Source organism: Myotis myotis, unplaced genomic scaffold (assembly GCF_014108235.1).
Source record: "Myotis myotis isolate mMyoMyo1 unplaced genomic scaffold, mMyoMyo1.p scaffold_m19_p_15, whole genome shotgun sequence".
NCBI lineage: Eukaryota > Metazoa > Chordata > Mammalia > Chiroptera > Vespertilionidae > Myotis > Myotis myotis.
In genome coordinates this window covers 22,856,805-22,881,584 of record NW_023416319.1, presented here as the reverse complement: position 1 = coordinate 22,881,584, position 24,780 = coordinate 22,856,805, and the positions used below count along the sequence as shown (strand labels likewise).

Genomic DNA, 24,780 nt, shown 5'->3' with positions numbered 1-24,780 from the left:
CTTACCTGGGAGATGTGGGGCTGGAAGGTGCTGTGCAGAGTCCTTGTTTCCACATGCTCAGGGACCAGCCCCTGAGTCCTGAGGATGTGAAGGGCAAGGCGCTCGTCAGGGGCCCCGAGGTGCCGGTGCAGGATTTTGTTGGCTTCTGGAATGGAAAGCGGCACTGAAGCAGGATGGGCATCTGGGAACAGTTCAGCCAGATGGCCTGAGGGGCTTTCAGCACATCATCCCAGACTTTGCAAATTGGTCAGGCAGTGCCCATGTGCAAACTTCCACTTGAGAAGGAATCATTGATAGAAATGGCTCCTGACCAGGGACCCTGCCCCAACCAGGCTCACACCTGACTTGAAGGCTGCAATAGCAAAGGGACCAGACACATGAGAATGTGTGAGGCAGCCCTTGTTTATTTTGTGGCCAAGGCTCGCTGCCAGACTCTGTTTCCCAGACTCCCTTGCAGTTAGGCGTGGCCATGTGACCAGCCTAAACTAGAATGTAATGCAGGTGGAAGGGACATGTGTGTCACTTCTAGAACTGGCACGTAAAACCCTCTTGTGCAGAATCGTATATGCGCCTTTCTCTTCTGGATACGGAAGAAATTAGCAACCTTGACACCTGGGCTGAAGGACGGCTGGGCTGTAAGGTGGGAGGGCTGAGTCCATGCAGCACTGCGTGGAAGAGGGCCACCGACCTGTAGGAATACCTGCTTTGAATTTATGAGGAATAAACTTTTATTGTGTTAAGCCACCGGAATTTGTAAATTTAATTGTCCCAGCAGCTGGCATCACTATGGCATTTAAAACACACAGCCCCCAAATTCTTCAACACTCCTCCTACTGAGGCAGTGTGTGTGTATGTGTGTGTGTGTGTGTGTGTGTGTGTGTGTGTGTGTGTGTGTCTATATCCTCTCTGAGTCTGGAGACTTATTTAACCATTAAAGAAAGGATGCTGTGTGACTTCTGAGGCTAGCTGTCAAAGGCCCCGGGGCTTCTGTCTGGTCCTGTTTATGGCACTCACTCTGGGGGATGCCATCCACCATGGAAGGAACATGGGGACCCAGGATTGCCCTGAGTAGGTACTCTGAGAAGGTGCCCCAACTGAGCTCCTGGTCAAGAACCAGCATCAACTGCCGGCTCTGTGAGTGAGCCGGCTGGACAACCACCGCGGTCGAGCCTTTGGATGACTGCAGCCCCAGCTGACACCTGCCAGCAGCCAGCTGTATGAGCAACTCAAGCGAGGACTGCCTGCTTGAGCCCTTCCTGGATTCCTAACCCACAAAACTGAGCAAAACAAAATGGTTGTTTTCAGCTGCTAAGTTTTGGAGTAATTTGTTACGTAACAATAGTAACTGGAACAGACCTCGTGACTGACAGCTTTTGGGGGGTTACTTTCTGATTGTTTGGGGGTACCCTTCTCCACGGGGCCCTGTTGCTTGCCAGTTCATTCCTGATCCCTTTTGCAAGTTCTCATGTTAACAGCATTTCTTCAACATACAATCCTCCCTAACATTGACTAAGTCTTCTTCTTCAAAGGAAAAGATGAAGTACAGTGTCTTACAATGTCAGGAATAAACAGTTGGGGATCCAGAAGCACGTTCAATCCCAGGTGTCTTTGCTCAGCTGTTTTTGGTTATCCCAGGAACCCTCAAGGCCGGCCCCACTGCCACCCGCTCTGGGAAGCCCTCCTTCCCTACACAACGCTGACTCATACCGTAGCTCTTATGCTCTATTAAATTAAGCTTATTTCAGTCTTTGTCATAATGTGGAGAGCTGTTTATGTGTCAGGACAGACTGTGTTATAAATTACTGCTTGGGAAAGAGCAAGACCTAAAGCTCAGACGTGAACCAGATGTGAACTTAGCAGATTCTCTGAACCAACCCCATGCATCCCTGAGCCTTCCCAGAGAAGGGCTGGAAGAATATGGTATAAACTTGGAAGAGAAATTCTTGCTTTACCATCTGAGCACTTTGCATTACATGGAAATTAGTCAATTACTAGAATTTCGTGTAAAAGATCGAATGACTATGACCTAAAAAGGTCAAGTGAAACATAAGACAGACAAGAAAATGTGTCCACTTTGACACCTGACATGACAGCAACACCCCACTATAAAGGGGCTTTTGTTAGAGCATCGTGTGTGGAGTCCCCTGTGGTACAATTAGGGTACTGCTCTGCCGGAAACCCTCCCCAGAGCAAACCAGCAATAGAAAGAGGTTGTTAGATTTTGTAACCAGCTTACAACGTGCTTACCAAATTCATCCAAACTGTATTCTCGTCCTCCATATCTGATTCTACTTCCATCTTCGGAGAGGACGGGTGGTGGGAAGCCTTTGAATCTGGCTACATTTTTAAGCAGCTGTGTTGGTCTCAATTGATCTCGCCAGGTATTCACTCCAGAACTGTGAATAACATCCCACCCCGAGTTACTGAAGGGCACGCGGTCCTTCTTGGATTCACCCACTCACACAGATGTACAGGTGCCCATGTAACAAGGGAGCCAGGAATGTGTTCTGCACTTTGGCTTTGCCTAGAAATCTGTTTCAAAGACCTAAAATCCACAGTTATTTTGGGCTCAGCCATTTGATCCTCTTTCTCCCCTCAATTTCCTCCTCTGTAAAAAATGAGTTTGACTGAGATGGCCATAATCATAACAGGCAAAGTCGTAAACTAGAAATCAGGAGCTGTATCTCATTGGAAACTGTAGAAAGCACTGGGGAAAGAGGGACATCACAAAATTGATCAATGGGGGAGGAAGGGTCAAGGAACCCTTGTTTTCAAAGGGCAGGGAATTCTTGCCCCCAAACATTGCCTGCTCTCAGTGCCTGGCATCAAGGAGGGGGGTTCAAAGAACAGGAGCAAGGGGACCAGTTCCCTGAGTACTGCTGCCTATGCCATCCCCACAGAGCAGGCTCTGCTCCCAGGGCAAGCGTTTTACATAGACTCCAATGTGAATGGCGCCCCCTGGAGTTGGGTAATGGTATGGCCCCGATTCTCCCTAAAATAATCCTACCATGAAAAACAGTATGTGTCTGACTCAAAGGAGCAGTGGCTCCAGGAAGACCAGCGCTGAGGTAGAGAGCCAAGGCTTCCTGGGGTTAATGTTCAGATGGAGCAAATGGTCTATCAGGGGTCCTCAAACTACGGCCCGCGGGCCACATGCAAACACAAATATTGTATTTGTTCCCGTTTTGTTTTTTTACTTCAAAATAAGATATGTGCAGTGTGCATAGGAATTTGTTCATGATTTTTTTTAAAACTATAGTCCAGCCCTCCAACGGTCTGAGGGACAGTGAACTGGCCCCCCGTTTAAAAAGTTTGAGGACCCCTGGTACATTTATGGCCAAAGCAACTTACACGCAGTACTGCTCCGGGATGCCGCAGTGGGACCCAAACCGGGAAAGGAACCGGTTTTCCAGGTCAATGATGGTTTCTCCCACTTTTTCATCACGGGTAAAGGTGTCGTAATCATAGACAGAGATTTTCAGATCTTTTTCTTGAGGTAGGTAGCAGGTCAGTTCATACATCCTAATAAACAAATGCAAGGTTAGCCTCCCCGTGATCCCATGCGGTCCGCTCACAAGGCTCCGTGCAGGGAATCCCAGGCAGGGCTGTGACTGCCCCGACTAGGAAAGCCAGGTGCGGGGGGGGGGGGGGGGGGGGGTTCCTCGGTAGGTAGTACATATTCCTAATAAGAACAAGAGATTATACACTTGCTCAGGAGAAGATCACGGGCTTTAAATCGTGTGCCTAAGTTTAAGTTCCAATCCCAGCACTGCTGCTTACTAGCTGGGACCCCAGGCCGATTCCTTAACCTCTCTGCGCTCAGTTTTCTCATCTGTAAGATGGTGACAGTAATGCCCACCATCGCAGTCAAGTGAAGAAATGCTTAGACAGCATCTGGCATGAGTGCATTGCTCAAAACCCAACGGTTATAAGAATTCTTCATTATAATAGTATGAACATTATTATCACATGCCTATTAACTGGGGCACCCAGGCATCTGCCCAGCTGGGAGATTAGTAGGGCATAAGCACCCTGATGTACAGCCCCGAGCTGTGCCTCTGCTCCGTCCCCTCTTCTGCCTAAACAGAGACCACTGCCCCCTGGAACGTCCTGACTCGCCCCACAGGGGACGGGAAGTGGGGGTGGGGGTGGGGGGAGAATGAGAATGCAATTCGCCAACGCAGCGTGATATGCAGGGCGCCAAGGAGGCTCCCACACTCCTCCCACCGGTTCTTACAGCCTTTCCAGAGCATCCATATTAAAATGCAAACACTTCTGAGATAAAGGTAAATAACAGAACAGCACTTCCTGTGGGAGGTGAGTAATGTGCAGGTCCTGAGAGCGAGATAAACCGAACAGCATACCCTCCAGAAGGGCGGGGTTTGGTTCCGTATTTGCCCCATTCACAGAGGAACGGGTCCCCTAGTAGGTGCTCAATAAATGGCAGAAAACTGTGGGAGGCCTCTCCCATCCCCGCCTCCCCCCCCCCCGCGCCTCCTCCCTTCTCCTTGCTCTCTGGTGTGTGGACTGGTTCCTGCCCAAAGAGCCAGGAATGTTCAGGAATCCATATGAGCAGAGGGTGTGTGCCAATAGGGCTCTGGAGAAAAGCCGCCACTCGAGTGTCTCCTGGATAAATCCCAGACCTTAGGCCGCCACAGCCAGGAAGGGGCCTACAGGGGGCAGCAGCCACAGGAGAAAAGGAGCTTGGGTCACGACCACCCAGGAAGCACTGTAGCCACCAGTGCCCCATAGCAACACGGTTCCAATACTGGATTCCAAGGGACAGGCAAGTAAGATGAGAACCCCTTCTGATGACACTCCTCTGAGCACACTAAGGCTCTGACAAGTCCCGCAGTTATCCTTTTCAACCCAAGTGTCGTGGTGTGATGAAGAAGTACTTTTTTCTTGGGCCGCACCCATTAAGATGTTATGGGAGACACTGACATTCCATTGCATGTGAGCTGGCCGTGGTGTGGTCGGCATATGCTGAATGATGACTGAGGACAGGCATTTTGTCTCTTCCTGAATTCCTCTCCCAGAGTCCCTGAGAGCCTTGCTGAGAAGAAAGCTACCCTCTAAGACAGGCCAGGGACCACAGCCGCCTGAGGGGCTGCAGAGCCGGCGTCTCCTTGGCCCCACCTGGCTGGATGGGGGAGGAGTGGGGCGTGGGGGGGATCTGCACAGACGCCAGACAGGGATTGGCCGAGCAGAGCCCGACAGCATCACTTCCTCCCTGGGTGGCTCCGAGCAAGACTTTTCCTGCCACTTAATTAAGCTTGTGTTTGGCTCCTCTGAGACAAGCGATTCAGACAGGGCTGCCTTTCTCCCTTAAAAGCTGGCTTCCTCCGCTTCCCTGTCTCCCTCACACGGAGCCCTCCTTCCTGCCCTGCGTGCCTTTTCCTGTCTAGACCTCAGGGCTGGATCAGGGGGAGAAAAGGAAAACGATCATATTGCGGAGCCAGAGGATTACTTCCATTCCCTGGCCCAGCACGTGGCCGCGGGGCGTGCAGCGCAGAGGGTGTGCGCGTGTGTGTGCCCCGGCGCCCAGTGAGTGTGAGGTCCCTGTGCATGGGTATGACGGGGTGTGAGCGAGCGGACAAAGGTGTGTGTGAACCAGAGAAGCTTTGAGTGACAAAGATTTTCTTGTGTGTGTGTGTGTGTGTGTGTGCGCGCGCGCGCGCGTGCGTGCACGAGAGAGAGAGAGAGAGAGAGAGAGAGAGAGAGAGAGAGAGAGAGAGAGAAAGAGAGAGAGAGAAAGAGAGAGAGAGAGAGAGAGAGAGAGAGAGAGAGAGAGAGAGAGAGAGAGAAAGAATGCCAAAGGTCACAAACCAACAAACATGAGTAGAAGAGGAAGGGCAAGATGATAAAGACAGACATGAAGAGGTAGGCCACACGTCAGCCGAGAACAAAGTAGTCTCCCACTTGGCAAGGTTCTTGGAAAATGGCCCTGTTTACACAAATGTTTTGTACAAAAAGAGCATTTTCCTATGAGTGGTGGCTCTGCCATGAATATGAAGCATTACCGGGAGTGTTGGGACAATCTGGGGCTTGGAGTCAGGAATTTCTACCTAAATCTTGGCCCCATCATGGACTAGGTCTGGGTTTTTCCTTCACCTGTACAGCGGGCCGCTGGTCCCTGCCCTGACACGGAGACGAAAATCAGGCGGCGGCGGCCACAACTCCGCCGTGAGGACACAGTGCCGACGCTGCGGTCAGGTGGCCTGGGTTTGATTCCTGACTCTGCCTCTTACCAGCTGGCACTTTGGGCCCTGATTTCCTCTGCGCCTTCGTTTCCTCTGTTTAAAATGAGGGTAAATGGCGCCTATGGGCTGTTAAATTTTTGAGATGTTTTATATAAAACAGCTCAGCACAGCACCTGCCCACAGTAAAAGCTTAGCTAATAATAGCGATTGTTAAGTGTGCACGCAATTTATAACTGAAAAATGCTGGTCCTAGTTAGAGGTCACTTGGGTTTGTCTTACCCTTGAGGAGTTCTGATGAGAGCAATGGCACCGCCCAGAAACAAGTCTAAGTGACCACGATGACGAAAATAATGCTATTTCAAGAATCTTCGGGAACTGAAGGCAGAGGGGGCAGGACATTTTGACCCCATCACTTTCTGCCCCCTCCTCAGTCTTGATAACAGCCAATAATATGTATATTCGCTGGATCATAATGGAACTTGAACGTCCCAGAAAACAGAGCCCAGGCTGGATTCAGGGAGGGGGAACCACATTGTCACCGCAGGTAAGTCACCAGTTACCCTGCCTACCCTTCTTGTCTAGAACCCACAGACACAGCGGCCTCCCAGGCCTTGGGCAATCCCTGCACCCATCCCCGACCCCATCCCCGCCCCCAGGTCTCAGAGCCTATCTCTCCCAGAAGAGCCCATCTCATGATTTGGTTATTTTCTTCATGACACTTTTTACTCCCATGAAATTCTTTTACTTGTGCATTTTCATATTTATTGTCTGCTCTAAAGACTGGAATTTTTAAAAGTTTATTGTTGATGCCCTCCACTCTGCCCCTGCCCCTCCCCAGGCCTTCCCCGCACTATTGTTTGAATATTTGTCCAGTTCATGGCCGCAGGTTCAGAGCCTAGAACAGACTTTGGCACATGTATCATTCTTCATTTGCATGCCATGAAGAAATGAAGGACTGGAAAATGTGTAGACGGGCACCTTACCTGCCGAAAACCGGGTTGAGGGTGTTGGGTATGTAGTGGTCCCGATCTTCGATTACTTTTTTGCCCAGCGTTATTTTTATATACGGATCACACTGTGAGGACAAAACAGATGGCAGGTGATGTCACCATGGGGTACCATCACTTTCTGGGACAGATGCAGGTGGGCCTCCACAGCGACTCTCAAAGGCCGTGGCCCTGCGCGCCTCAGACAAGGTCTGAGCAAGGCTTCCCCACGTGGCACACGGCCAGCCGCCTTCAGGGAAGGCGTGTGGGGGCCGAGGCTGTGGCAGGGAGGTGGCAGGGAGGAGTGATAGAGCACGTCTCCTCGTCTCCTCGAGGTCACATCTGTAAAATGAGGATGAACCAGACCGATCCAAGCCCCTCCAGCTCTTAGATAAATGCCCCTCTTGAATGCATTGTTTTGATGGAGTATCTCTCCCCCAATGAGATAACAGATGCACCCAAAGAAAGAACATGACAATTACTGTGGTTGATGACTGTAATTATCTTGCTACAGCAGAAGGCCCCACACCCAAACTCTTACCAGGCCATTGTTGTCCTGGGGCTGGAGCTCTAAGCCTCGAACAATGTAAATCCGAACAGTGCATTCCTGTGGGACGCTGTCAGGTAATTCCCGAAACTGCCTGGGAGGGGGCGGCACACTGGGGTCATCCGGCAGCGGGTAGATTCTAAAGGAGCCCTAGAGAGAGACACACAGGTGGACTCACAGGGCCCGGGGTGACCTGGGCAGAGGGTGCCTGGGCAGTGCCCCACCCCCCACCCCCCCAGGGCACTCCAGGACAGCAGCAGGGGTGTGCCCTAGGTGAGGAAGGGCTGCCTTTTGTGAAAAAGACAACATGTATTGAACTTTACATTCTTCCTGTAGGGAAAGTGAAATAATGGTAAAGTATTTATTTAATAGGTTACAGGGAGAAGGGCAGGGCAGAAGCAGGGAGACGGGGCAAAAGTTGGAGGTGGTTTGGACCAGTATGATGGCAAAGAAGGTGGTAAGAAGTGAGACTCTGCACATATTTGCAAGAAGGAATGAAGAAATTATTTTAAACCCCCACTAAAGTTCTAGAGTAATTCCCTTTTCCTGGGTCACCCCGTAAACCCTCTCCCACTCCAAGGCAAACTCCTGTTCATCCCTCGGGTCTCCGCTGAAAGGTGTAGCCTCTTCCAGGAAACCTCCCTGACTGCCCAGGGCCCGGTGTGTCTCCTGCATGCTCTCATCCAACTCTGCACTCACTCCTGTCTCAGCACTGACTTCTGTGTTGTAATTGTCTATTTGTTGTCTATATTCTTCACTGTCACATTATACTCTCCATGGCCTAACACAGGGCTGGGTGTATAGCAGCGGCACAAAGAATGTGTTTTGAATGAGTGAGCCGTCAGGCCTGCTTAAGAGGCCGTATATTTTATCCAGAAACCAGCTTAAGCACAAGAGAAAACACTAAAGTTGGATTCAGAACACATGGATTCTAGTGCCAGCTACACTCACTCAGCCAAGCAGCATGAAGTTAGCACCTAATATGTGCCATGTACTGGGGACCCAAACATAACCTCAAGAAACCCAGTGTGGCACAGGGATGCTCTATAGGTCTGACCCTCATGCCATCTCTGATTGCTCGGTGGGACACTGTAATGAGGACTTTGAGGCCACGTGCAGGGTTCAGTGCTCTGATTGACTGGCAATGTCTGCTACTGGGAAGGACTGGGAAGCTACTGCACAGCTGCCAAAGATTTGCCAACAACGGTAGGAGGGAGGAGCAGTCACGAAAGCAGATACTTGCAAGTGAAAGGTGCTTTAATAGGGGCAGGAGCCCAGGCCTGTGGAAGCCTGGGGCAGCAGTGAGTCACTGCCAGAAGCGATCAGGGAACACTTCACAAAGAACGTGACATTTGAGCTGGCTTAAAAGAAGGAGTAGGAGTTTGTCAGACCACAAAGAGGGAAGGGAGGGCATCCAGGGAAGGAAGGGAGCCTGGCCCAAGTCTCCGAGTTGTGAAAGGACAAGGTGTGTTTGGGGCTTGGGAGGGGTCCTCACGGGATGGGGGAGACAAGTGGCTAAGTCGCGTGTGAAACGCTGGCTCCACCTCAGGAAGGAGTTGAGACTTGATCGGGTGGAAACCCAAACGCTATCTCTAAGCAGTCAAGAAGCATGATCAGGTTTGGTCATCCGGGGGAATGGGCTGGAGTGGGACGGGAAAGGTGGCACGGACAACCAGTTGGGGCGTTGCCATATTGGTCCTGCTGAACGCCTGGGACGGGTGGTGGGCATGGGGAGGGGCCCTGGATCTTGGAGAGGCTGAATCTATAGGATTCCAGGCTGCTTGGCATGAGGAGGAAGAGAGAGACTGAGAATGGCTTTGAGTGTTCTGTTCCCGGTCCCCATTGCCCTTTTCCTAGTTAGCGCCTTGTAGCATCTTTCCGATGTCAGAGGACATGACCCTATCTGGAGGCGGGCTGTCCTTTATCCTTGGCCTATAAAGAAAATAGAGGTGGATTTTACACAGGACAAACACGCATTGTACTCACCTTAAACTCTCCTACCACAGAAGGGTCTTCATTCTCGTCTGATTTGCCTCGATACAGCTTGAAAGTATTTGAGAAGTCTGTCAGGCCCTCAAATTCTGCCACATCCTCTAGTTCACAGTCATATATCTGAAAACCATCAACAGAGTCTTAACTTCTCATTAAAATGCAGGTGGAGTACAAAACAATAAAAAAAAAAAAGACTGATAATACCAAATGGGCATGAGGATGGAGATGGAGCAATGGGAAGCCTCAGAATCCTGGCAGGAGTGTAGAAAGGCACAACCCCTTTGGAAAAAGGGCTGCCAGGTTCTTATGGGGTTAAACAGCCACCTATTCTATAATGCAGACATTGCAATCCTAGGTACTTAATCAAGAGAAATAAAAACAAGTCTACATGGTACAAGAATGCCCATAGCAGCCTCATCATCAGGTTCCTCAGTTTGGATAAACAAATCATGGCCATCCAGACAAGGATAAAAAGGGGCAAACTAACTGCACACACAACAGCATGATGGATCCCAAAGCTACTATGTTGGGCTAAAGAAGCCACACACAAAATACATACTGTATGCATCTATTTACATGAAGCATAAAAACAGGCCAAATCAATCTATGGTGATGAAATCACATCTGTTGTCTCTGGGAGTGAGGAAAGGTAGCGGGGAATTGACTGAAAGGGGTACAAAGGAGTTTTCCATGTTGATGGGAATGTTCTTTGCCTTGTTTTGGTGGTGGTTTACACAAGAGTATAGAACGACCCAAACTCATGGAATGGATTACTTTATGTATGCAAATTATACCTTGACAAAAAAACACACACAAAAAAACACAACAAACTAGAAGAGAAGGAGGATGAGGAGGAAGGATGAGGAAGAGGGAAGAAAGAAGGGGAGGAGGGAAGGAAACAATGAAGGAGGGAAAAAGGATGGACCGTGGGACTGATCAATCAGACCAGTCTGATCATTTTTCTAAATTAGTGGTTCTTTACATGCCAGTATTTCTTAAAGCTGCATTGAGCTGTTATGACAATAACATGAAAGGATGTGGGTTTTTCCACTTTGATGGGGAAATACATCATTTCTCATTTTAGAGTTTCTTTCTCCTATGTATTGTTTTGAAAACTTTCCCATTGGCTTCTACTTGAGTGTATTACAATCTGAAAAACTGAATGAAGAATTGGAAAACCCGAACATGAACAGAAAGATCATGGATAGTCAGACCTGCCTAGCTCAAGAGCCTATCTTCTTCCCCCTGGACACACATGCCCATGGTTGTGACTGTATGCTGCATACATGTAACTGAGTCAACTTATTAGCTAGTGAAGCTGATGACTGTATGCAGGACTGAATGAAGCATGTTGACATTTCATGCGGTTCATGTGACTGTGACTTTTAGGTCCCCGTGGGTCAAAGCGGACAACTGTTGACCTAATTAGTGTGGAGCCAACCCATTCCCAACCCTCTGCCAGATGCTCCAAAGTGGCAGTCACGTTAACATAGATCAACAGCTGTCCTCAAGCCCCTGGAGTCTTGGTAAAGTCAAAACCCATCGCAAGAGGGCTCAACAGGAGGCCAGAGGTGCTCCTGGCCGCTTCCGGTCAGCACGCGCCCTTGGACCTTTCTGTCTTCTGCTTAGCTACGCCTGTGGCCAATATTAGTGACTGTTGTTCCCCACCCCAGCAGCACAGGCCCAGGTACCTTGAGTTTGGAATAGCCTTTCTGAATGTATTGTCCACATTTCTCATGTTCCCCTGTGGAAGCGTAAAATTTACTCCACCAGTCAACGATTTCTTCCTCCTGAAGAAAGACATGTCAAGAAGGAAAAATCTTTAGTGATGACCAAGATTTCCAATCAATGCAGGGAAACTCATATGTAATAGGCAATAGAAATAGGTACTTCTGAACCCGAAACAGGCAAGATTACATGATTTTTGTTTACATGTACAATAGATAAAGCATTCACGACTCTTCTAGAAGCTGGAGGTGAAACAATCCTTGGCAAATAAAATGTGTTTGGCATTACTGCCCACAGCTATACTAGATGATTTTCTTACATCCTATGGATGCAATCAATTCATCTGTCTGTTTTTACTTTTTTATGCTCTTGACTTGATAGTTGCATATACAGATAATAAATGAAAAGAAAACCTTCAAAATAGGTTTTCTACTATTTCATTTCCCTAGCCCCGTCAGCTGGCAATGTCTTGTAAAACAAAGTGCACTAATCTAAGAGTTGGAAAAAGTGGTTCTAATCCAAGTTCCATCCTTTACATTATACGCCACATCCTTCTGTGATAAGCCATACCAGCTTGAGCACATCCTTTAATGTCTCTGAGCATCAGTTTCTTCATCCACTGGCTGGGATAATAACACTACCTGTCTCCGTCTTCAGAGGTAAATAAAATCATTATTTTTGTAAATAAGATCATTAGGAGAAAGAGCTTTGCAAGTGATAAAATGCGAAACAAAAGTAGGAAGGTGCTATGGTTCATTTAGACCAGGGGCTCCCAGCTATCCTTGGAGAGTCTGACTCAGTCAGCCTGGGAGAGACCTGGGAACCCAGTATGCTCCCCTATGTCCCCAGGCGACTCCAATGCACAGCCAGTGTGGTTTAGCTGGGTGGTTCTTAATTGGGCAGAAGAAACAGCACATCAGAGTCATCTGTGGAACATTTTCAAACTGCCAAAGGCTATAGTTTATAGAAGCTGCTGTAATTCTCAGATTTATAACAAACAGATCCTCATCACGCCCACCAATTGCTTATTTTAATCTACCTACGAAAGAGTGGTGAGTGTCTCCTAAATACAGTGTCACCTGCAGCATAGTTTCCTACGCAGTCTTGGGGGAAAGAAGAAGGAACACTCGAGAAAAGCTACTTTTTATCTGTGTACAGTATATGTACGTACACACACACACACACAGTTATTTCCCCGTTAGGGGTCAGTAACCTACCCTGCATTTAAAAAATTTTTCTTTATCTATTAGCTATAGGCAGAAAATATAGGAATCTTAACTCTAGTACAGTATATACAACAGTTACCTTTTCTGTCAGCTGCTCGTCACATGTATGGGCAAGAAGAAGGCAGACCACACAACAGGTCACACAGATATGAGACCCCATGAGCATTGGGTTGAAAGAGAAAGAGAGAAGGAGGAATTATTCTCATGCATGCTTTATATCATCAACATTCTGATGGACCATTTCAATTATTTAAGATGATCATAATTCAACAGATCTTACTGTTTGTTTGTTTGTTTGTTTTTTCTGAAAATGTGCAAAGGGTTATAAACAGTGTTAAGCTGAAAGGCTCAGAGGGAGCCACCGAATCCCAGGGTTACAATCTCATTGTCGGTAGCACAGTGGCCACACAGGAGGGGCCCTGCAGCTGCTCATCTTCCTGCCCCAAACCTCCATTCCATCAGCCCCAAAGGGATACCCCCAACTTAGCCTAATTCTTTTCCCTTCAAACACTCTTTCACAAGGCATTCATGTCTAGCAGGACCCCAATATCATCCTGTGGGCACTTTTTCTTGGTTTTCCCCCGAACCTATATTATAGCACCAAATACATATTCATTCATCAAAATTACTCTAAATGTCAAGTTTCTCATGGGCCCAATCCTTCCTTTTGAGTTTCTGCATGGAGAACCCAACCCTGATCTCGGAGCACATCCAGGAGATGAGAGAACAGGGAGCTAGGATGTTGGGGCTTCAGTTTTCTCTTGGCACCTGCTGCAACTTGCCCTTGGGGGCAGTTGGAAGGATTCTTACCCAGACCCTCTCTCTGAAATCCTAACTTCAAGTTCACCTCTAATGTGAGGAGAGAGCAGCCCCTCCCAACAGGCGCTCCCTGCAGCTGCTGCGTGGGTGGCCACAGCGCTTCTTCCGGCTGACTTGGTTCAGCACACAGAATTGCCAAGAGAGGCAGAGAGGCAGGTAGACAGAGGTAACACTTCTTTCTATTAGATCCAAACCAAAGCGGGGTTAAAGGTTAAATTGTCACAGCCGAATTGAGATTTTGGAGGGAGATTTTTATGCCAAAAGTGCTTTCACTTTCTGAACAGTTCGTGAATTCAGATTTTCAGAGTTTGTTTATTCACTTCTATTTTGTGCTTCTCGAAATCATTTCAAAGAAGAGAACAGTTCATGATTGAAAAGGCATTATTCAAAACAAGCTGCTGATTTTAAAATGTAGGGTTAATGTGGGAGAATTTATTCATGCCGCTTGCTCATCAGTTCATACGGAAAAGGAACTGAAGCAAAGGAACTGAAGCAAACCACTTGCTTTATCACATCCAAACAGAAGATTCTCCCCTTGGGCTTAGGACAATTGCATTTGCTTAAAGATCGCCTTTCACTCCAAAATCTACTAATAGAAAGAATCCAAAAGGAGAATTCAGGACTTTAGACAGAGCCCCCGCAGCCCCAGGCAGCCTCATGCATTTTCTTATCATACATACATGCACTGTCGTTGGAGAAACCATTTTGCCGAGTGCTGTTGACATACTGCTTAAGCACTGGAATTGGAAGGCAATTGTTGAGATGCCATGTAGCAACATCCATGTTATCTGGCTAGCACTTACCAATTTGCCCTGAAGACTTACTTCTCACTTTTCTTGTGATAGTGCTGAGCCCATTGGTTCAGAGCTCCTACAGTCAATCACAGGGTTTGGGTCTCTGTGAGGGCGAGACTGTCACCCAGAGCCACAGCCTCCAGCTCCCGTCAAGGGCACAGTTAGTTTTGACCCACCCCCTTGATTGACCCATATAAAAGGCTTGAATTGGGTTAGTGGTAGATGTTACATTACACGCTCATCGCATGTACATGTAAGGCATGCCCATCATGCATGCATGTATATTACATGTATGCATGTACAAGGCTACATGTACATGTCATGGAGCACATCAGCAAGCTTATTACTGGCTCTTCCAAAGCTCAACTTTACTCATCAGACTGCATAGATATGCATGGCCTTCTCTGATGAACCGGTAGAGGCAGTTTTTTAGAGGAGATTCCAACCAGTCTTTCTCATCAACACAGGGTACCTCAACTGGGTGTTAGGAAAGCAAGCTGATCAAAGGCACTTACAACACAGTGGGATAGTACTCACCGATGACTGCTGCTACCATCCCCCAAAGGCTAGGTTGTCATTTAAATGCTATGATGTAAACTGAACTTTCACAGTGTGTTGCTACAGTAACCCAGTCATCTGTTAACTATTTTTAAGAAACGAATGAGAATAGTGGCACAGATTGGCTTTCTTCTTCTTCTTCTTGACCCTCCCTCCCCCATACCTAAGCCTACTGAGTACACAGTGGGCACAAATAAGAACTGATTGACGATGGGAGGTAAAAAGGCTGGAGGCAGATTATAGAGCAGATCTTAAACTCCTTTTTTCCAGAGTGTCGTAAAAATGTTCATAAAGGATCTTAAGTGTATCATACTTAACTTCTCCCTATGCTACTACTGTTTTATGGGGAATGTTTGGGGTAGTTTACAAAGGGAACCCAATAGTTTTGCAGATTGGATACTGTCATCTGCCATGGTGGAGGAATCTCAGGGAATAGAACCTAACACACTGCTACACAGTGCTGGCTGTGGAGACCACATTTAACACGGTCCAATGGGTGAGTTTAATGCAGTGGGAAGGAAGTGGCCTTTTTTTAAGGCACTGTTTATGGACATAACACATTAAAATGCAATCATGTGCATTTTTTGGCCAGTTTGCACCTTAAAGCATGCTGTGAAAGCCCATCCTACATGCCAACAGAAACAGGGAGATATTTGATGTTTTCTTTTTTGTGGGCCAAGACCTTCCCCCGCTTCCCCCCACCCCCCTCATACAATTGGCTGAATGGTTTTAAAATAGGATCCTGAGTGAGCATTTCCATCAATTTCTTGACTTCAAAACCACAGTGAATATAAGAATCGGGGATATCCCATACACTGACAAATAGGGCCATTAAAAATCCATGACCCTTCTGCTTCATGTAGGGAAAAAATTGGTGTGCTACATGCATTTATCTTCCCAATGTGGTAATGCTATAAATTTGCACTTGAAATTTCTTTTGCTAGCAAATGATATCCCTCAGACCGCCCACACCAATGGTTCTCGGACCTGCCTGCAAATTAGAATCACTTGGGGAGATTTTAAAATATACTGATGTCTTGCCCAGTCGGTGTGGCTCAGTGGTTGAGCATCAACCTATGAGGTCACAGTTTGATTCCATTCAGGGCACATGCCCGGGTTGCGGCCTCGATCCCCAGTAGGGGGTGTGTAGGAGGCAGCTGATTGATGATTCTTTCTCATCATTGATGTTTCTGTCTCTCTCCTTTTCCCTTCCTCTCTGAAATCAATAAAAATATTTTAAAAATACAATACAATAAAATATATTGATGTCTAGGTTCCTCTTGGAGGATGGGGCCTGGGGATATTTTAAGTATCTGGGGTGGCTGAGGGTAGAGGACATTAATCCACACAGCATCACTATAACTTTTGATGAGTACAAGATTCAGATTCTTTACCTTGGAAAGTTGATAGTTATTATTTTAATTGCATTGAGTGCTTGTTTGACTAAATTCACCAGTGCTTAGATACCTGGAAGATAAAACTGATGTTATTCAATGGCCAGTTCTGAAGCCTACCTTCGAAGCCAGTAATGGTTTGGTGTCTTCTATTTCAATGATGACGTCCCGGCAGGGTGGGGTAGACATAAAGGAGGCTGCAAGACAATTTCATAATCTAAGATGCTTACGAAAATACAGTGATGAGTCTACTTCAAGTTCAAGTTTAACAGCCACAGAGTGGATGGTAGAGTTTCCTCCTGGATGAGACTACTGAATGGAGAGGAGAACACTCCAATATAGAAAATAGCCCAACAATTCATCACTTTTCCCAAAATATGATAAGATTTTAGATACTTTCAGGGGACTATATGGCCTTTTTTTTTTTTTTTTTTTGCCTTAGAGAGTTAGCCCAGTGCCTATACACAGCAAGTGCTCAAAAAAGAATTATGGCAATACATGTCTTTCTTTAGAGGATACAGAAGTCGGGGGGAGGGTTGGGGAAACCTACATCTAAGGGGGAGCCTCTTTTTTGTAGAATCTGTTCTAAGACACAGAAAAGCTAAGCAGGGTGAAGAGCTGCACATTTCAGTGGCTCAGTCAGCCCTGGTTGTTGTAATATAAGCATAGGGAAATGGCACATGCCCTGACTTTATGTAATTTCCAGACTATTTGTGGCTCTGGATTTGGGGGTTATAGCAAGGACTCAGGGGCAGCCCCCAGGCTCACTAGGTTGGTTCAGCTAAAGGGTTGCCAAAGCTTCAGCCTAGGGTGAGGGTGAGGGTGAAGGTGAGGGTGAGGGTGAGAGGTAAGTTTACCCTTTATGGAAGAAGCATCAAGCAGTCAGACATTCAACAGGAGACCAGAACCCACACAGAGCCAGCTCTGCCAAGCCAAAAGAACTCTATGCATAACCCACTGGGCAACTGACAGATAGGACATTAAGGCGTGGAGGGAAGACACATTTTCTAGATACCTACCATGTGTCAGGCAGTGGGCTAAGCTCTTCACATATAGGATCTCATTTAATCCCTCAACAATACTGTAAAATATGTACCACTGTCCCCATTATAAAGATTAAAAAGCAAGCCCAGTCTAAGAGAAAGCAAACCACTTGCTTTAGGTTAAACATTAGTGTAAAGTGGAAATAAGTCATAGAGGTCTGTCCGACCCCAAAGTTTGCGTTTTAAGCATCATACATGAGCCCAGAGCAAACACTCAATAAATGCCAGAGAAATGATCAGGGCGACACTGGGGCGGCAGGGCAGACTGACATTTATTGAGTATCCAGGACACACCAGTTGCTATGCTAGGTCATTGTGTGTCCATGTGGCACCCCCAGATGCGTCAGCAGTCTCTTCGCTTCCAAGATGGCTCCCCACAACTGGACAACTGCAACAGCATAGAATGTGACAGCTAGGTGGGCAGCCACACGGGAACACAACTGTATACAAATCCCTCCTTATAGAGTTAGTTCTCCACTTTCCCATCTTCAAGTAAACAGAGTCTCAGGAATAGGAGGAAAAAGTTATTCTATGTGCTTCCAACATTAGGCCAACCAAGTACTTCCTCAACTCTTACCCTGGCATTACTGATTTTAAGAAAGTACCAGGTGAATCTAAAATAATAGATTCCACTCTTGGGAACATTATGCTCCCCATTCTCCTTAAGGAGTTTCCTCTTTGGGGCTCTTTGAAGCACTGGCCACAATCTATATTCATTACATAGACTCACTACCTGGAGACCTCTGCCTCAGGCCCAGCCTATCCCTGAGCAATAGACACAAACAGGTCCACTCAAGTGACTTGGGCCAGAGCACGTAGGCAGCATTTGTAACGATTTCATATATTTGCATCAAAGAACTTTCTTTCATGAAAGCAGTTGGAAAAAAACTCTAGGGAAATGGTTTATCTCCATTTAGTAACCTCAGATAAAACAATGCTTGCAGTTTAATCCTTTTTGTTATAAATATGTTGCTATTTTAGGCACTGCCAATTCAGCACAAAATGCTTTGCCTGGGAAATTTATGGATAAACACATGTAGGGTTTTGCTCAAGGATGACTGTGGGTTTTATTCTTTCCTCCTCTCTGAAACAGGGAAGCAGGATGCTCAGGCCCGCAGAGCAGATGAGTGCCAGAGGCTCTGTAATGTCCATACCAAACCTTATGGGAGATTAAATAGAGCTGGTTAGCGGCCCAGCTGCTGAAACGGAAGACATCCGCTTCAGGCCTGAGGCTACCAGTGACCAGCTGAATGAGAACCAGATCTCTGTGGGCTCTAATCTCCTGAGGCCAAGGGCCCTGGGAGTTCGTTCACTGAGGCAACCCGGTCCCCAGGCCCAACACAGTCCCTGGCAACTGGTAAGGTAAAAACAAGTCATTATTGAATGGACAATAGCAAAATGCTATTCATTAACTATTTATTATGGAACTCTAAGGTAAGTACCATGCCCACTCTATCATTTAAAAGAAAAATCCCCTCCAAGTGTGCACACGAGGGGTAGAGAGGAGGGCCTTGTATTTTGCCATCAAAATATTGACCACGCCAGGCCCAGCCAGCATGGATCAGTGGTTGAGCGTTAACCTATGAACCAGCTGGTCGTGGTTCGATACCCAATCAGGGCGTATGCCTGGGTCTTGGGCTCAATCCCCAGTGTGGGGCATGCAGGAGGCAGCTGAACAGTGATTCTCTCTCATCGTTGATGTTTCTCTCTCTCTCTCCCTCTTCCTTCCTCTCTGAAATCAATAAAAATATATACTTAAAAAAAATATTGATCACACCAGACTGCAATCACCCACTTCCTTGTCTACCTTCCCCTCAGGACTAGAGAAAAAGCTCACGCAGCACTCAGCGTTTCTGACAAAGAAATCTTCTGTTCATTCCAGAGCAGGGTGCCCCTGAAGGTCCCCCCAAAACGAGGCCAGGATTCACGTCTAGCTCTGCCACATACTGACTATATTATCTTGGGAAAGTTACACAACTCACTCTAACTCAAACTGTTCCCTCCTCTGCGAATCTGGACAATGAACACTTACCTCGAGAAGGTTTGCAAAGATTAAGTCAGATCATGCATGGAAAGTCCCAAGTGCTATTTATAGACTTCACTTTACCTTTGAGGTGTGGCACAATATCCTCCTTCCCTGCATACGGGTCACAGCGAAAGCGGTCCAGGTGGTCGATGGTGCACTGGCCCACAATGGGCTTCCGTCCAAATTGCCTGTGATCGATGACCTTGATCACCAGCGGAGGCATGTACAGTTCCTCTTTGGGCAAGAACTGGGGGTCACAGAGGTAAGCGTCACTTCTCTCTACAAGACCTGACAAGAGCAGCTTTGCCAATAAACATCTCCCAAAGGACCAACCCAGGATCTTTTTGTCCATTTGGCACAGCCCAGGGGACTCTCAGTTAAGTAGCTCAGTCACTGACATGGGAGGCGAGCAGCACACGCTTGAAGGCATGGACTCTGAGCCAGACCACCTGGGACGGACAGAATCCTGGCTCTGCCCCTAGGAGCCGCATGACCTCAGGGAAGTTTCTCTGACCCAATTATCTTCTCAATAACAGTAGGGTTGTTGAGTTAACACATGTGAAGTGCCTAGAATAGTACCTTTGTACCTGGCTCTGCTCTGTGACAGGATGTGGAGTTAGCATTTAGTTGGAATTTAAAAATGCTCACGCTAAAACGGAACCTTCAAGGGAAATAACTGTGGCTTGGGAACCTTTTAGCCCTGGGAGTTCAGTGCCAAAACGGGATGCTCATTTTTCCTTGACACCTCTCGGTTCTCCCGTGTGGAACTTGGTGGCCTTGGCGACACTGTCTGATTGGGGAATCATAGCTGGTCTCAGGTGGATTTCCACCTCTGGGCTTGCACAGGGATGGAAGAAGCTGGGGTCAACTGAGTAGCTTCCCTCACCTTTGCCCACCAGGACTAGATTCCAGACTAGAACTTGGGGTGGAGGGTAGGGCAGGGCTGGGGAGTGGACACGGATGGGCGGAGTGGCCTGGCAGCGATCACTCCGGGATTCTGGCTTGGAGCACCCAGGTGGTTGTCCATCTACACCGTGTAGGGGAAGAACATGGGCTTTGTTGTTGGAGGGACCTAAGTCCAAACTCTAGCCACCCACTTGCTAGCTGTGTGAGTCACCTAACCTCTCAGTTTCCCCCAGAGTGAGCGGAAGAGGAGGGAAAACGCCTGCTCTCTACAGGATTAGTGTCAAGACTAGATGCAGGGAGTGTGCATGCAGCTAGCACGGAGCTGTGGCTGCTGCTGTAGTCCTGCCACTCACTGCAGGACGTGGGTAAGACGTTTCCCCTCTCTCAGCCTCAGCCTCCTCGTCTATAAAAGGGGAACTTAATCCACAGGACCCTAGAGTTCAAGAGCGGGTATGTTGGAGACACCAAATGAGTGGGCTGGGGAAAGGAACAGGAAGGTTCTGGACCTCCTACCCCATCAAACTGAGGTGCCTTTATTTTTATCTCTTTTTGTATAGTAGAGTAAAACAGGAAGATTCTTCTCTTTTAGAAAGTTAAGGATTGTGGGAAGACTGAGTGACCTCATCTTCTTCCAAACTATTCTGTGTCTACGATGGAGGACTGTGAACCAGAGCTGATGCTGCCACATTCCTAATAACCAGAGGGTAACTTCGACTCAACAAAGTAGATGTCATCACAGGGGTGCCTGGAGGTGGGGCCCAGGCCCAGGCTGTCAGGATGTGGCCCCATTACCCCATGTAGGTTCCTCCGTGACTGCTCTTCCCCAGTCAGCCAGTCCCTATGTGGAGGTTCTGGTCCCTGTGCACCTGCAGGGCCACAAGGAGGGTTAACTTTCTGCCCTCAGGGCATTGGGCAAGGGCCTGTCACAGTGGAATAGATGGCAAGTTTACTGGAGAAATACATTAGTATTGCTCATAGATAGTTCTGTCTCATCGGGGTTGATTGAAACTTTAAGAAGCCATCACGGCAGTGTCAGAGTGTAAGGGGGAAAAGGCACTGCCCAGCGACTCCAACGCAGTTTTTCTATTTGCTGTCAGGCTTTGGAAATATATAAACTACGTGTAGGTGGTGATGTCAATATATTTCATATTTCAAATAAAATCCAGCTACTCAGCACACATGAACGATTACAGTCTTGATACTGTACCACTTTCATGAAGAGAACAGAACCCGGAAAGTTGGGTGTCTTCTTAAGGTTTTTGATGACCACAGACTCTACCCTCTCCCCTCCACACTCCACAATGAGACTGGGGGATGTGACAGAAGCCATCTGGTAGTTCTTCATATTTCTTAAGCCCCAAGCTAGAATCTAAGAAAACAATATAAAGAGAAGGGAAGACAATCCAGCATATTAAAAATAATATTCAAAAGGAAAAAATTTTTTCTTGATACCCAGTCAATTCTTTAAGGGTGACGTGGGCAAATTTGCTAAAAATCTCTGAGAACATTATCCTAGAAAGCCTGCAGGTCATGCAACGGAGGCAGGCCTGTCACTCCTTCTCCTTCCTGAGCTGCTGAAATAGCAGAGCAGGTGAGTGCAGGAATCAAATCCTGGCTGTGCCATAGAACAGGATGTGAACTCTGGCAAGTTGGTTAACCACTCTGTGTCTCATCTATAAACAGGACTGATAGTTTTATCTCTCCTAGGGTTATTTTGAGGATCAAGTGTAAACTTCTTAACAGTGTCTGACATGCAAGCATTTAAAAATGACAGGTGTTGCTTAAAGCCATCTGCCTCAGTCTTTGGGAACAAGAGCAAGACAGCCTGAGAACAGAAATCCCAAAGTAGCTGCTGCTTGACTAACAAGGCCCCTGGAGTAGGCCAGACCCTGTCCATCGAGCTACTCGCTTGGCTCCATTGGCCTGTATCTGCTCCATTGTCTGACATCTCACCATTTCCATTACTCCTTTCCCACTCTCCATCTCCGCCTCCCTCTGGGGTCCCTTCCTCTCTCTCTCTGTACACACAGGCTTGCTGTTTTGAGTCTGTTTTCTCTCTCCCAGTTCTTTAGCTGACACAGGAAACTCAGAAATCTATTGACTCATAGTAAATGAGAACTCTAAAGTCCCTCAGTAATGCTAAAATTGACCTGTTCCTGTTTCTCTGACAAGCCTTCCATTTCCATGAATATTTCAAAATTTGAGGCAAATCTATAATAATAAAAGCGTAATATGCTAATTAGACCAGATGTCCTTCTGGACAAAACCAGGGCTGCAAGGGAAGCCCAGGTCCCGGGTGCCAGAAGGAAGTCAGTGTCGGCAGCCGGGGGAAGGAAGGCCTACTCTTGCATGAATTTTATGCATCGGGCCTCTAGTTCTATAATAAATTGGAGACAGCAAGATCCCATTTCCTATATGAAAGATTCCAGTTCTATAGCCATATCCATTTGATTTGATCACAAATCACAGAGAGCAGCATACCTCAATAGCAGTGAGCTGAACCACAGGCCGGATCCCCTGGGGGACCATGTATAGATTTGGTGCCCTTTGTGAGGGAAGAATGGGAAGGTTGGAGCCATCCTGTGAAACAAAGAGGCAAATGTCAATGCCGCCTGTGAGTTCAAGTAAACAGTTCATGGAGTTGTTAACAGAATTTTAAGCAGCTACTCTGAAAGCATATATGAGCGAGGACTCAGCAAGTACCCTGTGTCTCAGAATCAGCTCTGCAGTTACAAGGACGTCCCCACAAGTCTTGTCTCCATTCATTACTGGGTACCAGAGAAGTTTGGGCATGATGTCCATTTCTGAGCTTAGTTTCACCAGAGGAGAGCACATGCTTCGTCCCAGAAATTCATCTTTGCCCTAGAGAAACAAACAATCCTTTAATTCCCCAAACAACATCCCTACACATCTCCATCAATCCCCAAAGCTATTTTAGAAATTCTAAATTACCTACCACTTGATCGTTGTCAAAAAGTTCGATGACAACTTTGGGTGGGTTCTGTAGGACTGTTTGGGGTTCCCCATAGATTTCAATTTCATCAAATATAATGGTTTGGTCCCATGTGGGATTCAGAGTAGAGTGGATGATCTCCGTGGTTTTACTTCGATGGAGGAAGGAGACATGAGCATATGGGTCTAGAATCGAAAAAGAGAGTAACAATGGGGTCATGGAGAAAGTCTGAAATCATAAAACTCCTAGAAGTAAACATAGCTCCTTGACATTGGCTTGACAATGATTTTTTAAAAAAATTTGACACCAAAGCAAAGGCAACAAAAGCAAAAATAAACAACTGGGATTACATCAAACTAAAAAGCTTCTGCACAGCAAAGAAAACCATCAGCAAAATGAAAAGGCAACCTATGGATGAAGGGATAAAGAAATGTGGGATATTTATAGATATGGATACATATACATACATGATGGAATATAATTCAGCCTTTAATAAACAGTAAATCCTGCCATTTGTGACAATGTGGATGGACCTCGAGGGCATTATGCTAAGTGAAATAAGCCAGACAGAGACAGAAAAACATTACATGGTATCACTTATATGTGAAATCTCCCCCAAAAAGTCAAACTCATGGAAAAAAGAGAGTAGAATGGTGGTTGCCAGGCGTTGGATGGAGGGGCAAGTGGGAGATATTAGTAATAGGGTACAAATTTCAGTTATGAGATGAATAAGGTCTGAGGATCTCATGTATAACATGGTGACTATAATAATAAAAGCGTAATATGCTAATTAGACCAGACAGCCAAATGACCTTCTAGATGTCCTTCCAGACGACCTTCCAGACGAAGCCACGGCGGCGGGGCCGAGGCAGAGGCAGTTAGGGGCGATCAGGCAGGCAGAGTGGTTAGGGGCGATCAGGCAATTAGGGGAGATCAGGCAGGCAGCGAGTGGTTAGGAGCCAGCGGTCCCAGATTGCGAGAGGGATGTCTGACTGCCAGTTTAGGCCCGATCCTGCAGGGGTCCTGGATTGTGAGAGGGTGCAGGCTGGGCTGAGGAAACGCGCCTTCTCCATGCATGAATTTCGTGCACTGGGCTTCTAGTAGTTGATAACACTGCATTGTATAATTGAAATTTGCTAAGAGAGTACAACTTAAGTGTTCTCATTCACAGACACACAAAATGTAAATATGTGAGGTAATGGATATGCTAACTCAATTGTGGGAATCCTTTCACAATGTATACGTATATCGAATTGTACATTGTAAGTATAACTTTTTCAATTATACCTCAATAAAGATGAAAAAAGATAAGAAAAATTCATTTCTTCTCCATGCTAAATAATTTCACAAAAAATTTTTGCAATTGCATAGAACAGACCTATCTAAGCATAACCTAATCTCTAAACTAAAGCTGTCTTACATAAGCCAAAAGAGTACTTGGTTTTTAGCATTGTAGCATCATATGGATGGGACTCTTTGATTTTGCTCCAGCGAAATATCTTATATCTCAAACTGCAAGGAATGTGCAATTTTGATAGGATTCTAACTTTGACTTTCAATGATTGAGTGCCCCCTGCTGGCGAATATTTGGAAATGTCTTCAAAA

General features: G+C 46.8%; 1 protein-coding gene across 8 annotated transcripts in view; it reads right to left on the bottom strand.

The window, feature by feature from the left end:
• Positions 1-24,780, bottom strand: part of MYOF (myoferlin) — a 137,937-nt gene that overhangs the window by 13,277 nt on the left and 99,880 nt on the right. For 3 of the 8 annotated variants that reach the window (XR_004972182.1, XM_036336576.1, XM_036336577.1), the window contains 15 exons: positions 23,179-23,360; positions 22,926-23,084; positions 22,704-22,802; positions 21,430-21,591; positions 19,398-19,563; positions 16,368-16,444; positions 14,182-14,238; positions 12,762-12,773; positions 11,420-11,518; positions 9,723-9,848; positions 7,731-7,886; positions 7,187-7,278; positions 3,352-3,522; positions 2,248-2,396; positions 6-145 (listed from right to left, as the gene is read on the bottom strand). Coding sequence is in view for 7 of the 8 variants with exons in the window: in XM_036336576.1 (XP_036192469.1) it covers positions 6-145; positions 2,248-2,396; positions 3,352-3,522; positions 7,187-7,278; positions 7,731-7,886; positions 9,723-9,848; positions 11,420-11,518; positions 12,762-12,773; positions 14,182-14,238; positions 16,368-16,444; positions 19,398-19,563; positions 21,430-21,591; positions 22,704-22,802; positions 22,926-23,084; positions 23,179-23,360 (1,847 nt within the window). In the remaining variant the exon portion in view is untranslated. The other 5 variants (XM_036336578.1, XM_036336579.1, XM_036336582.1 and 2 more) reach the window with 4 other exon arrangements.